Source organism: Diachasmimorpha longicaudata, chromosome 9, assembly GCF_034640455.1.
Source record: "Diachasmimorpha longicaudata isolate KC_UGA_2023 chromosome 9, iyDiaLong2, whole genome shotgun sequence".
In the NCBI taxonomy this organism is placed as follows: domain Eukaryota; kingdom Metazoa; phylum Arthropoda; class Insecta; order Hymenoptera; family Braconidae; genus Diachasmimorpha; species Diachasmimorpha longicaudata.
This window is the reverse complement of record NC_087233.1, coordinates 7,616,870-7,630,105: the sequence shown is the minus strand read 5'-3', so window position 1 is coordinate 7,630,105 and position 13,236 is coordinate 7,616,870. Positions and strand designations below refer to the sequence as shown.

General features: G+C 39.5%; 1 protein-coding gene across 7 annotated transcripts in view; it reads left to right on the top strand.

Annotated features, from left to right (window-relative positions):
* The window catches only part of C3g (C3G guanyl-nucleotide exchange factor), a 50,526-nt gene extending 38,006 nt beyond the window's left edge, over positions 1-12,520 (top strand). For 3 of the 7 annotated variants that reach the window (XM_064127901.1, XM_064127896.1, XM_064127902.1), the window contains exons 2-15: positions 653-1,046; positions 1,275-1,508; positions 1,701-1,886; positions 2,202-2,506; positions 3,961-4,077; positions 4,528-4,841; positions 5,022-5,229; positions 5,858-5,881; positions 7,600-7,795; positions 8,354-8,859; positions 9,062-9,076; positions 9,154-9,973; positions 10,065-10,196; positions 10,275-12,520. In XM_064127901.1, the coding sequence (XP_063983971.1) occupies positions 653-1,046; positions 1,275-1,508; positions 1,701-1,886; positions 2,202-2,506; positions 3,961-4,077; positions 4,528-4,841; positions 5,022-5,229; positions 5,858-5,881; positions 7,600-7,795; positions 8,354-8,859; positions 9,062-9,076; positions 9,154-9,973; positions 10,065-10,196; positions 10,275-10,410 (3,587 nt within the window). In that variant the 3' untranslated portion in view covers positions 10,411-12,520. The remainder of the gene's footprint in view (positions 1-652; positions 1,047-1,274; positions 1,509-1,700; positions 1,887-2,201; positions 2,507-3,960; positions 4,078-4,527; positions 4,842-5,021; positions 5,230-5,857; positions 5,882-7,599; positions 7,796-8,353; positions 8,860-9,061; positions 9,077-9,153; positions 9,974-10,064; positions 10,197-10,274) is intronic. The other 4 variants (XM_064127897.1, XM_064127900.1, XM_064127898.1 and 1 more) reach the window with 4 other exon arrangements.
* The last annotated feature ends 716 nt before the right edge of the window (positions 12,521-13,236 follow it).

Sequence of the window (13,236 nt, the reverse complement as noted above, 5' to 3'; positions counted from 1 at the left end):
ACTTATCAACGGAATTCACTTGAAACCAAATTCTGTCTAATTAATTCCCTCCATCCAGACGCTCCCTGAATAACTTAAAAATTCCCAGCATTCAAAGTGAGATACAATGGACTTTGTTTTGGGGAATTAGGCTAGCGATTTGCGGACACTGTTCTGAACGTCGGCGGGTGAACGGCGGGGGGAGGTATACTGTATTCTTGAAATGCTGGAAGCGAGCCAGATCACGTTTCTCCTTTCTTATCCGTCTGCTGGCACCTCGATACTGCGCCGATAGTAACGAACAAAAAGGGAAACATGCAGTCCCTCGGGGGGGTTGTGCAGACTATGGGAAAACATTGCCGGCGCCCCTGGGCCCCTCGCCACGTGCATCTGTATTTGTTTTTCCAGTAAAACAACTGGGGGAAAACGGACGATTGCAATTTTCGAGAGTCGCCGGGTATTAATTTCGGGGATTTACTGGGCTGAGGTTTCATGATATTGAGCTGGGGAATTGTGGAGAATATAATTTTTTGTTAATTAAACTCATGAATGCAAAGAGATAAAAGTGAATAATTCTGAGAGTTCTCTAGAATATATTTTTTTTCACATTTGATGAGTCGACAAGTTGCATAATTATTCTAGAACATAAAAAATGATTTTGTCCATGTTACAGAAGTCGAGGAGAGAAACAGTGGAAAAGCACGGGGTGGCAAACTAGCCCGCCGTGCGCGTTCCTTCAAGGAGGACTTTCTGGAGAAACTCTCCCAGATGAGGTCCCCCGGGATAAACTCAGGGAGTGGCGGTGGCAGTGGTATAGCAACACGGGCTGCATCGCCCTCTTCCCCGCGAACTCCCCGAGAAAAGACACCTCTCGGTGACAGTCTTGATAAGAATCCACTGAGGGATCTCCACATTCACGTCAGACAAGTACAACTTGCACTGCTTCACTTTCGCGATGTCGTTTCCAAGAAGAAACTCGAGATGTTACCTGGCAATGGCACCATCGTACTCGACACCGTTACCACGATACATACTGTACTCAAGTCTTACGTCGTTTATGAGAAAAGGTAATTGTCTTTATAATTAATTCCTGGAGGAGACATTTGAGAATAAGAAAAAAAATCCCGAACTTTGTTAAACAAATTTAATGACTGAATTATCAATATCTCCCGAGCTAATACCGTGATTTTATTGCTCTATTCTATTGCTCCCATCTCGGACAAAGACATTATTTCCATCTGATTTTGGCGCGGCGTTTCCCTCTTTGAAAATAAATCCATGCCAACGGCTTACAGCTCAACACTGAACTCAGCCACAAACCAAGTTTACCAAGCCCTGGCTAAACTGCTGAAACTCTGCGACGATGTTCTAATCCATGGGAATCAGTCTGCCCCATGTCCGGCATTGGACACAGAGAACGTGACACACGTGATAGGATTAGTCGAGGATGCTGTTAAAAATTTAGTTGCACTGGCGCACGAGAAGATATCAAACAGACAGAAGCCACCGCCACTGGCAACTAACAACAGGTAACATTGTCAATGAATATCGACAGACTGATATAGATCGGCTGTGACGTATCGTTTAATCGACGTGATAGCCAGTCCTCAAAGGATTTATCGTACTTTTGTTCCTTTTCGATGGACGTACAGGGATTTTTTGGGGGAGAAAAGAAAGATTGACACTAATGAAATATTTTTCAAAAATTCAATCGATTGCAGAAGTTCAGGGTACGGAAATGAACTATCAGCCCAAAGAAATTCTCTTCCGGACATTCCCCTAACACCCCGCGAGCGCCAGATCCTCGAGCAGACAGCAGCAAGTAGCAATTTAGTGAGAAGTTCCCACAGTTCCGAGTCCATCTTGAGGGACTCGAGTCCACCACCGAAGCCACCGCTTCCTGACAGGTAAATCAATCTACCGGAAATCAATGCTCAGAGGAATTGCCCATTGGCAATCGTGAATGGTTATTTGAGAGGCCTCTGGAGAGACTGAGGACGTGCCTGAGAGCTTTCGAGATAAGATAATTACAGATGTATCGCGGGTATTTTTAGCCGATGATACAGTCGTTCAATAATAGGTCCATAATTCTTGGCGTATCTCACACTTCGTCGAGTTCAAGTGATTCATTACTGATTTTCAATTAACGGAAGGGGGTTTTACTGGGAAAAAATTCTTTTCTCCAAGAATTTCCCCTGAAGAACTTTGTTTTGCAATTCCAGGACTAATATCAGTTTATCGGAAGACAACGGTTCCTCGACACCTCCACCACTCCCCCCAAAACGTCGCACCCGTGCCCAACAGCTCTTGGACGAGTCAGAGGGCCTATTGGCATCGAGTTTGGACCGTGTCTCTTTAAGGAGCCGCTCCCCAGAGGACTCGTCGTCCTTACTGAGTGCGTCAGCGGGAAGTTTGGACTCGGCGCTGAATCACTCGAGGGATGACGACGAAATTCGCTCGATCATGGGGCCAAATGATGAGTCCTTGAATGATAGTATGGATCTCAGTCTCATGGCGACCATACACGGTGAGTCCATGATAAATATTTAATTGGATCCGATCCCCAGAGCAATTTTTTATGATGGTGAAATTTTCTTCAGCATAGAAATTACGTTATTCGTTAATCAATCTATTGATCGCATGATTTATCAGAAAACTGTGTTAGGGACTTTGAAAAAATGGACAGAAAATTCAAGAGATCGTGACATTTTTCTCAATATCATAACTGAAAATGATATTGGCAATTATTTGGTTGAATCCCCTCGAAGACTGCTGTCGAATGAATTTCCAAAGAGCAGTTTCTAGGAGTATAAAATTTTTACAATCGTCTCCATCTCGTGCTCGCGCTGTTTACGTCCACTAAAAGTTTAATCTGTCACTTTTATGGGGCTATAAAAGGGCTTTACAGGACTCTATTTGTTCGGGTCAAATGAAAGTTTTATGATGAAAATGTTTTCATCAATTTGATTGAGAAAATTTTTGACCATCAAAAAGCATGTTTATCAATTGCCAAATCTAGTTAATTCAACTATGATTTCCGAGAAAAATTTTTCCCATCCCGTTTTATCCCTTTAAGGCACAAATATCGCACTTACCCATGTCAAATTGCCACACGAGTATCAAATAAAAAAAGACGACGTGAAAGACGATAATTGAAACTGAAGTCCGTCTTTTTTTTTCATTTTATTTTTTTCTTTATTATTGTCACGTCAAAGTCGAGCACTTTGAGAGCGTTTGCACAGTGATCCGATTGATCGCGAGAAGAAAAAAATATTTGTACATGTGAGAGGCCCCGTCATGCTTGGGGGTTTCAGCGATTAGTCAGCAGAAAAAAGTGAGAAGTCTCCCGGAGACACTCCAGCATATGGGCAACCAGTCAGTCTGGCCCCGAACTCCGATGAAAGTGAAACAACTTGTGTGTCAGAAACGAACTAACTGTGCCCTTCGAATCACCAAATTCAGTCTTTATAACTCTCGGATTCCGTAAAGTTTATCATGGATAGAAAGTTTAATTTGGGGAACGATCACCGCAGGAATTTCGACGCAATATTCGACGAGTTGAGAAACATTTGTTTGGGTATGCGCTTAGTTTTTTTGTTATAAATTAACGTGGCTTATTTAATAAACAGTTGGCTTATGTTTTTGAGTTTATGCGTGGTGAAAAAAATTACTAATTGCTCTGGAGACGAAGACTCACAGAGAAGACGTCAAATGGGAGTAGCCAAATTGATAGAATTTTCCGTCTCCTGAACGTTTGATATCTGCAGATAAAAGGATGCGATTTGAATGAATCAAAATTCATTTTGAAGCTTCAGAATTCACGTTCAAAATGGTATCAGACTTGTCCTGATTCATTCAGTTGATCTCGAGCGATTGGCGATTGAAGACGATGACTTTTCAATTACCTTCTTTCACATTCAATGTAAATCATTTCTCTTCATGATTTCATATGAGAAACTTTTTTAAACTCTAAAATATTAGGTCTACAAGTCAATGGAACTAACAACTGTGGCTGCTGGGATGGTTCCGAAACAAGTATACCGAGTACAATGCTGCTGGGCCAGCAGACACCCCAGGAGATGATAAATCCATTCACTGGTAAGTCGTTCTACTCTTGAGGATGCATTGGTGTGACGGAAGTGGAATATAGATCGTCGGGTAAAGAACCTCGGGGAAACAAGTCCAATTTTACGCAAGAATCTTCAAATAACTTTTCAGGCCACCAGAGTGGGCGAAGAGTTGAGTCGCCTACGCCTGGAGCAGTTTTTCATGAACCTTCGTGTCGTGAACTTTCAGCAAAAAAGTAACATTTTTACTGAACTCGAGGAGCGACTTGTTTAATTGGGAAATTTTCGAAATTAAAATGTTTTGTTTTAACTTGAAGAAAATTCTGCGGAAACCCTCGGGTAATTTTTGTTGTGATTATCATGAGCTGATTCTTGCCTATTTTTCGGTTTCTTTAACTCAGCCCAGGGAAAGATAAGAATTAAAAGTCCTTCTGAAGGAGCTAATTCAATTTGGGCATTAATAATTAAAAACGTATTGCAGGAATGGAGGGAAAAATCGAGAGGCTTTCAACTCAGACCCAAGAATCTGGTTTCGTTTCCATGCACTCGCAGAGAAGCTCGTCACAGAGCTACACAGCCTCGAGCATGACATCCAAGAGATCCTCCCAGCAGAGCAGTGTCAGTTACAACTCGCAGTCATTCACTTCACAGCAGCAGTCCTTCTCCCAGCAAAAACTCTCCGAGTGCACTGAGAGCTCCATCATGACGCAGAGAACTACCAGTTCAAAGAGCAGTCTCACCACTACCAGTATCACCGGCAATGGCGATCCAGCACTACTGGAAAAACTGGTAAATGTGGGTGTTGTGTGATTTTTTTCCTTATTTTTTGTCTTCGAACTGCATCCACTCCGCCAATTTTTTAAACCAGTCCTTTCTTATTAATTTTATTCTAAGAAAAAACATTCATGAATGTTTATGTGACTATAATTGAACTAGTCAAGATAAACCAAATATCAATGGCATAATATTCTCCAGGAAATCGAGTCGATCACTGGTCCAGACTCCAACGGAATCCCCCCAGCCCTCCCCGAAAAGCGTTCGAAGAGGCGAAAAGATCGCCAGCCCTCGCAGTACGACAATGTACCTGAAAATGAACACCTGTCCACCTGCAGTCTGCACGCAAACTCCAGCGACAGCCCGGATGCCAGTAAACCACCGCCCCTGCCCCTCAAGAAGCGACACAGTGAGTTATCACAAGTCTAAAAACCGATAACAAGGAAAGCATGATAAAAAAACAATCAGTATTTGAGTAACGATAAAAAAAATCGTGATATCGTTGGATCACTTTGCAATTATTAGTGTCTTTACTCAACTGCTGTCAATTATCTCGACAAAAAAATACAACGAGGAAACAGAGGCCGACTGACGCCGACAGACCATTTGAATAACTCGATAGTGGAGTTGAAAATAAATCCATTGAAAATAGTGCTCAGTGGTCGATCGGTGCTCGATGGAGCTAAGTCACTACGTCTCTTGTCTCCTGTAGTGTTTTTTCCTTTTTGTTTGTTGATTTGTTAACGCTGTTGGAAAATTACACCTGAAATTTCAGGACAAACGGTGGAAATGTCTCGGAAATCGTGACAATGTTTTTTTTTCGTGATTTGCAAGATGTTTTGATATTTCATTACTCAGGAGCAAGTGATCTAATGTCATTTGTTTAATTACTGAGTCATAAATTAATTGGTGGGTGAGTGAAATTAATTTTACGAGACTGATAATCTAAGTAAAGCTGTTATTTGAATTTTTGGGAGTTTCCAACAGTAATGTCATAGGCTTTTTTGAAACTGACGTTGATATTTTGTATCCCCCAGTGTTCCAATCGGTGGCATATTCCGGTAAGTGGGAGATGCCCACACGTTTTTTATTTTTATTTTCATTGTGGAAGAGGATCTTCCTGGAGGAGAAAATCATGCTGTGGTTAAAATAAAAATCTGAATTATTTATCAATTCGAGGGTGGAGCTAAGCAGAGACTATGGACTCTATTAGAAAAATTTATCCCATTTCATTAAAAAATTAATTCATTAGTGTTAAGAGAAATTTTTAATCCTTCTAAACTAAAAATTCTTGACCTCTTTATCATCATTTTGTTTAAAAAACGTCGCCCATCCCATAAAAAAAATAGTTAATTAACTAATACAAAAAAATGAACAATTTTACAGCATGATTATTTACTCACTGAAACCTCTGACAGACATAACAATAGCGTTTGACATTGAGCTTGGATTTGTTATTTTGAAATAATTTTGTAATAGTTTGAAGCTTACGCGAGTGGTTTTAAAACAGTAGTGGCCTTTATATTATTTTTTGTCCAGTCTCACACACTCGTCGACGCGTTATATCCATTCACTTCTCGGTTGATATTTCCCAGGAACAGTGCTCGGTGTGAAAAAGTCACGAACAGGTAATTTTCGCGGAGTTGTTTCGACGAGGGAACTCGTTATTGCACTTCGAGGGGGAAAGCATTCTCGTTATCTTGTATTTATTAAAGTCAGGGTGTCTTGAGGGTGAACTCGAGGAGTCTTGAGGTAAAGGCTAATTAACGGCTGGAAAAATTCACGTCACACTCAACATGAATTGCAAATTGAAGTGCATTTGAATGCATAAAAATATTTTTAATTAATATTAATTGACAATTTATATCAATTCAATGAATTATGTACTCAATTGGTGTGCGGAATATTTACAAAATTAGTAATGCAGTTAACTGATAACGAATGACGCAAGAAAAAACTGCTGAGTTTGGAATTGCTAAAGAAGAAAAAATAACTGAAGGACTGTTCGAGAATTTTCTACAATTAATTGTCACTGCATTCAATTAATAATGACGATTGACAAGCTGACGTACTCCAATGCCAACAAAAAGATGTCCTCGAGCGTTTTGCAACGAAATAGTAATACCTCTTGGATTTGAATTTTTGAATTCTAAAAGCGTAATTGACGTGGGTCTGAATTCTAAACGTGAATTAATAGAACATTAAACGTAGTCTCTTACATAATCCTCATGAATTCGATAAATGGTAGAGGAAGATGCTGCTCGTAAAGTTTCATTACCAACTACAGTTAGCTCTCAGACAACCAACGTGAGCGCGTAATGAGTGTGCAGTTCGTTCAAGCCTCATGTGTTTTATTTTCATATCATTAATTTCACACGTGCGCTACAGTTGAGTAAGTAGGAGACACTTTTTCCGCGACATCGTGTCTACACATCCAATCCCAGACAGTTTTTTATATTTTTTTTTTCACGCATCAGTTCAATCTTCGATATGAAATTCAGTGGTGAAGTTGTAAGAGGAAAACCCAGTTGCACTGCCAGTCCTTTGGGGATATCTCGGAAATGAGGAAAGATAGCGAAATTTTCGTCAAGAGCTGTTTTTCAGATCAGACAGAAATCTACAAAAAAGATCCTATCGAATATTTTAATATCTGGCTTCAATTGCGAGATGTGCGCAAATAATTGCCGCTTGAAAAAGTAAACTTGTGTTAATCTCGTTCAACTTTCCACTGAAGTCGAGCGTCTTGTAGCTGAAGTCCAAAAAATAAAAATATTTTCAGTAATGGCATACATGGAGATGTTCGGCAACTGCTCGCACACCACCAACGACTTTATTTCCGGTCTTGGCACGCGACACTCTGTGGCTGCATACAATTCAATGCAGGCTGAATGGCAGCAGCATGAAATGGCACTCACAACGACACAATCGTGCTCCTCCATGGTACACACCATGACCAGTCTACACGATGGGACAAGGTAGGAACGATAACCTCGGAAATTGTACTGTGCCTGTAGTTTGACGTAAAAAGTTGGAAAAATAGGTGTTAATTCTGATAACAGAACGAAAAAAATTCCAATTTAAAACAAAAAATTGTTTGACAATTGATAAATACTTCAATCAGTTGTATTTTTCAAAGACTTTTATTGCAGTAAAAAAAAGAGAAATAAATCCAGTGGAAAGTATCATTCATTAATTAAAGTAAACAAATTCGAAAACACTTGCTCGTCAGTCATTTATCAAGGCGAAATAATTCCTCTGTTTTGAAAGTACAAATTGTATTCATTGACCCTCATCCCCACAATTCTCGGTTGTTATCACAACAACGAATGCGCGATGGCCTGAAATTACTCGGCACTCCCGACAACATTACAAGAATCGATAAACACTGATAAAAGACCCAACGATAATTCGGTGAAATTCAGAACAATTTATTTTCTAGTCTATCGATTAGTACAACCCAAGAAGTGTCGCACAAATTAGTTTAAAAGTAATAACTATTTGAATGAATATTGAAATTTTAATTAATTTCCCAGTATATCGATCAGTATGAGTCCAACAATAAAAGAAGTGGCGAATCACTCTAGTCTGCCCCCTGCCCTGCCGCCAAAGCGATCGAGATCGACGCGATCCACCACAACACCGCCTCCAATATCGCCAAAACCCACTATCAGCATGCAAATACTCCACACCCCAGAGCCAGTCATCACCTCGACACCTGTTAAGGAGATAAAGGAGGAGCCTGTCAGCACTGTTGATAAGAAGGACAAGCACTCTCCTGTTCACAATCTCAATAATAATAACAATGTAACGTTGGATGTTGCACTGAGTAATTCGCGGCCAGGGAGCAATGCATTGTCGTCGGTTTCTGTGGACGAGAATACTCTGGAGCTCAGGGATATCGAGCAGGATGACGGTATTCTCGATGAACTGGACATCAGCAAACACCTGGTGTTTAAGAAAAGTGAGGAAGACGGACCGGATATACGAGGGGGGCACCCGGATGCTCTGTTGATTCATGCGACTAAAGCTAATAAACATGGTAATTTTTTTTTATTTTTGGGAGGGCAGACTGGATTTTTTTGAGTGAGGAATGTAGTCGAGGATTCACTGACTTTAATTGATTTCATTGGAGGATTTCTTTGACTCATCTTTGACTCAAAAAAAAAATCTCCAGTTTCCCTCTGCTGCCGCTCCCCGTCATTGCAAACTAATAATGTCTGATTCATTTCATGCTGCACTAGACGAAAAAGAATCAGGTAGGTCATTTCACCACCCCATCCGCCCGTCGCACCCCCGGAAATCCGCCCATCTAATCTCCCTCAAATTTCCCCAGATTTCCTGTATCAGGAAGCGTTCTTGACGACATACAGGACATTCATGTCCCCTCTTGAACTCATCCAGAAGCTTCACCGCCGTCACCAGAGGTTCTCCTGTTCCCCAGACGTCGTGAAGCAGCGAGCAGCTCGCGAGGCCTTCTCCCTTTTAGTACGTGTCGTCAGTGACCTGACAATGTCCGACCTGGACGACGTCCTCCTCCAGACCCTGATGGAATTTGTCCAGCAACTAGTTTGCAGTGGTGACCTGACAATGGCGAAGGCCCTTCGCGTCAAGATCCTGGAGAAGCATCAGCTGAAGCAGATGCAGTCAGCCCAACCAATTCTCTCATCCCTCAGTGTCTCCACCAAGCAGGCCTCCCTCCTCGACTTCAAGAGCGAGCAGATTGCCGAGCAGATGACACTGCTAGATGCCGAGCTCTTCATGAAGATAGAAATACCAGAGGTGCTGATTTGGGCGCAGGAGCAAAACGAGGAGAGGTCACCTAATCTCACCAGATTCACCGAGCACTTCAATAAGATGTCATACTGGGCAAGATCGAGGATTCTCGAGCACAGGATGGAGAATGAGGCGAAGGACAGGGAGAAATATGTCGTTAAATTCATCAAGATTATGAAGCACTTGAGAAAGATCAATAATTTTAATAGCTATTTGGCTCTCCTATCTGCACTGGACAGCGCTCCCATCAGGAGGCTCGAGTGGCAGAAGCACATCACTGAGGGATTGAAAGAGTACTGCGCACTCATTGACAGTTCCAGCAGCTTCAGAGCGTACAGGCAGGCTCTAGCTGAGACACAACCGCCGTGTATACCTTATATGTAAGTGAGAGTCATTAGACTCGTGAAGTTCGATATCGCCGGATATAATAAATCAATTGGTCAATTATTTACACTGATTTTTTCAATGCAGAGGACTGGTACTGCAAGATTTGACATTCGTGCACATTGGAAACAGTGATCTGCTGCCTGATGGCACTATTAATTTCTCGAAGCGTTGGCAGCAATTTAATATTGTTGAGAATATGAAGAGATTTAAAAAGTGGTAAGATTTTGACTTAATTACAATCTAGAAATGGAATTTAAAAACTTTGGAAAACAATTGAAAGAATTTTTTTTCCAGCACGTACTCCTTCAAAAAGAACGAGCGCATAATAACATTTTTCAACAACTTCAGCGACTTCCTCTGCGAGGAGGCGATGTGGCAAATCTCAGAGAGTATTAAGCCCCGTGGAGGCAAGAAGCCCCCGCAGAACTAATCGCAAAAATTCTCCAAAAATTGCGGATCTAGTAAAACTCATTCAACAAAGAATGAAACCAGCGAGAGAATTTTTTTTTAATTACCAAATGACGTGGTAATTCCACCGACTATCCAGTCCACTGTGTGAATGGTTTTCGCCTCTGTGAGGTACGGAAATTCACAATTTCTAATTTTAATTAGGGAAGATAATTAAACGAGAGAGAGAGAGGGGAAAAATTAAACTCTGCTTCGAAGATTTTGGCGAGTTGCACTTAACTGAAAGCTTTAGACTAACTGATAAGAGACAAGGTATTGAAAATGTCTCACTTGGACAACTAACTTATAGATGTGCATTTTTTTGATGAAAATTATTTATTAGTTGTGTACGAGAAATATTTTTTTTCGTTGAACGTACAATTGTCGTTTTTATTTTACGTAGTTAGTGACATTTTAATGGTCAACGGTGTGCTGTTGATTACACAAGGATGAACACCAATTACGTTGATTGATGTTAGCTATTGGGGTCTCACTGCGGGGCACATAGCACGACTGAGACCAACTGTTACATATACTATTGTATATGATTATTAACGAGAGAAAAATTGTAATCGATAATTCCTTTGATTTCTCTTCTGTTAAGGCTAGTTCAGGCTTTTATCGAAATATATGTTTTCTCAATTAGTAGGTACGCAGAGACGAGTAGAAAATATGGATTCTGTACATTCCAGTTAGTGTATATTATAGACTCATGTTTTAGTCATTAATTCACGTAAAATCGTTGAGAATTTATTTTCGTTTCTCATTCGGTTTTGGTTGATGTGTGGATTGAAAAATGCGGGAGTCAGTGTACTCAGGTGAAAAATCCAATAGAATTTATAATTCTTGCAAACTCATTCCCGACCACAAATTAAAATCAAAATCGTTGAATTGTCTGATGATTATTCCGTCAATTAATTCAAAAATACTCAAATCGATTGCACAATTAGTCTCCTATTTCACTTATTCTCAAAAAAATATGGAGTTCTATGTCATTGAGGGAAAATCCACAAGTAATTGACAATTTCCAATAATTACCCCTAAAGAATTAAAATGAAAATAGTCGCATTGCCTGTCAATTAATTCCCAAAAAAACTCGAATAAACTGCACAATTATTTTTCCATTTCACTTACCTACAATAATTGCTAAACCAACAAAAAAGCGTCATAATAATTCACCCAGTGTCCACGTGTGTATGTTGATGTTCGTATAATCGTAAAAATGAGGAGCGAGGCCTAAAGCAGATGTCGCCCACTCGAGAAACCCCACAAGAATAACCAACCAAAGCTCATTATTGAAATCCCCAGCATTAATAGCCCAACAAGGAACAAACAACTGACTTATAATCATCAGAAAAGATTCGTTTGAGCCGATCAATGCAGCTCAAGGATCAATTTGCTTGACACATAGACTTAGCAACATTTGCCTTGTGAAATCTAGCTTAGAGTCCGCAGAGTAACGGGGAAAATAATTAAAATCGATTAAATAACACCAATAGAGCAAATAGACATCATCAATAGTAACACCAGTAATAGTTGTACATTGAGAAAGAATTTTTACGATTTCAATTTTCAATGGCTTGATAGATAATCCAGTGGAGTGCAATATTACAGATATTTTAATTGTCATTTAAGCTTGCAAAAAACACGTCCGTCAGTTATCAATTAATCGCACCCTCGATAGCATTTAATCGATGCACCAATTTTTGATGAATTTTTTCAGTGAATGTATTTTGCATCAGCAAATTTTTTAATTCGCTGCATTATTGTTTATGTAGGTAGTACGTATTATTAAAGTATCCAGTGTATTTAAGAGGTTTTATGAGTGTTGTAAATAATCAAATTGCATCAGTCCTTCGTCAACACTATGAGAATAGTATTAACAATCACTAAGTAATTGTAATGACGGAATTATTTTGACATGACATCGAGAGAGTGTAGATTACTTCTTAAGTTGGTGAATTTATGATAAATGCAATCATTGTGATGCCATATTAAGTTGTAGGTATAGCTATGTATCTAAAGAATCTTTATATCATTTTTATTTAATTGATGATGAGAGGTATCATTAAACAGATAAACTATTCAATTAATTTTCCACAACGTTTTTATTTATTTATCACCACACACACATTTTCTTTAATCATTCAATTTATTTTTCACTCTGTGACGTCTGAATACAGGTTTTACATTTATGGTAACTATAATGGGAAATTTTCCAATTTGAAACGCAAGTCAAAATAATGGTAAAGAAGATGTAAGGGGAATTTATTTGAAATTTTCGGAACCATTTAATAAAGTCTATCTCTTAAATTTTTTAATTCATAAAACTGAAGACAACTCTACGAGTGAGACAACCACGAAAGCGCAACGAAGAAATTAGACTCAAATTAAAGAGATTAGATAGAAAAATTGTAGGTCATTAAGAATAAATTGAAAATGATGCAGAAAAAACTACAAAAAAAATCGTGGACTGCTTCGTTTTAATCAATTTTAGTACATCACGTTAGATTCCAGTGTAATTCAGTGTTTTTATATCTTTCGCTGGATGTGACAGCTTGTAAGACCACCCAATTCAAGGGGACAACATTTCCATTGATATTAACTTCAATGATAAGACGATAGATGAGGAAAACTGACTCATTTAAAGTGAAACTGTGAATTGCGTTCAGGCGAGGGTGATTTTTTCGGAATTGAAGAGATTTTTTCAAAATATCGTGCTTCCGTGCTAAATCATAAATAAAAAATGGATCAACGGTTTTATAAATATTATTGTCGACTAGATTCCCTCGAGACAAAGCCGCTCTTG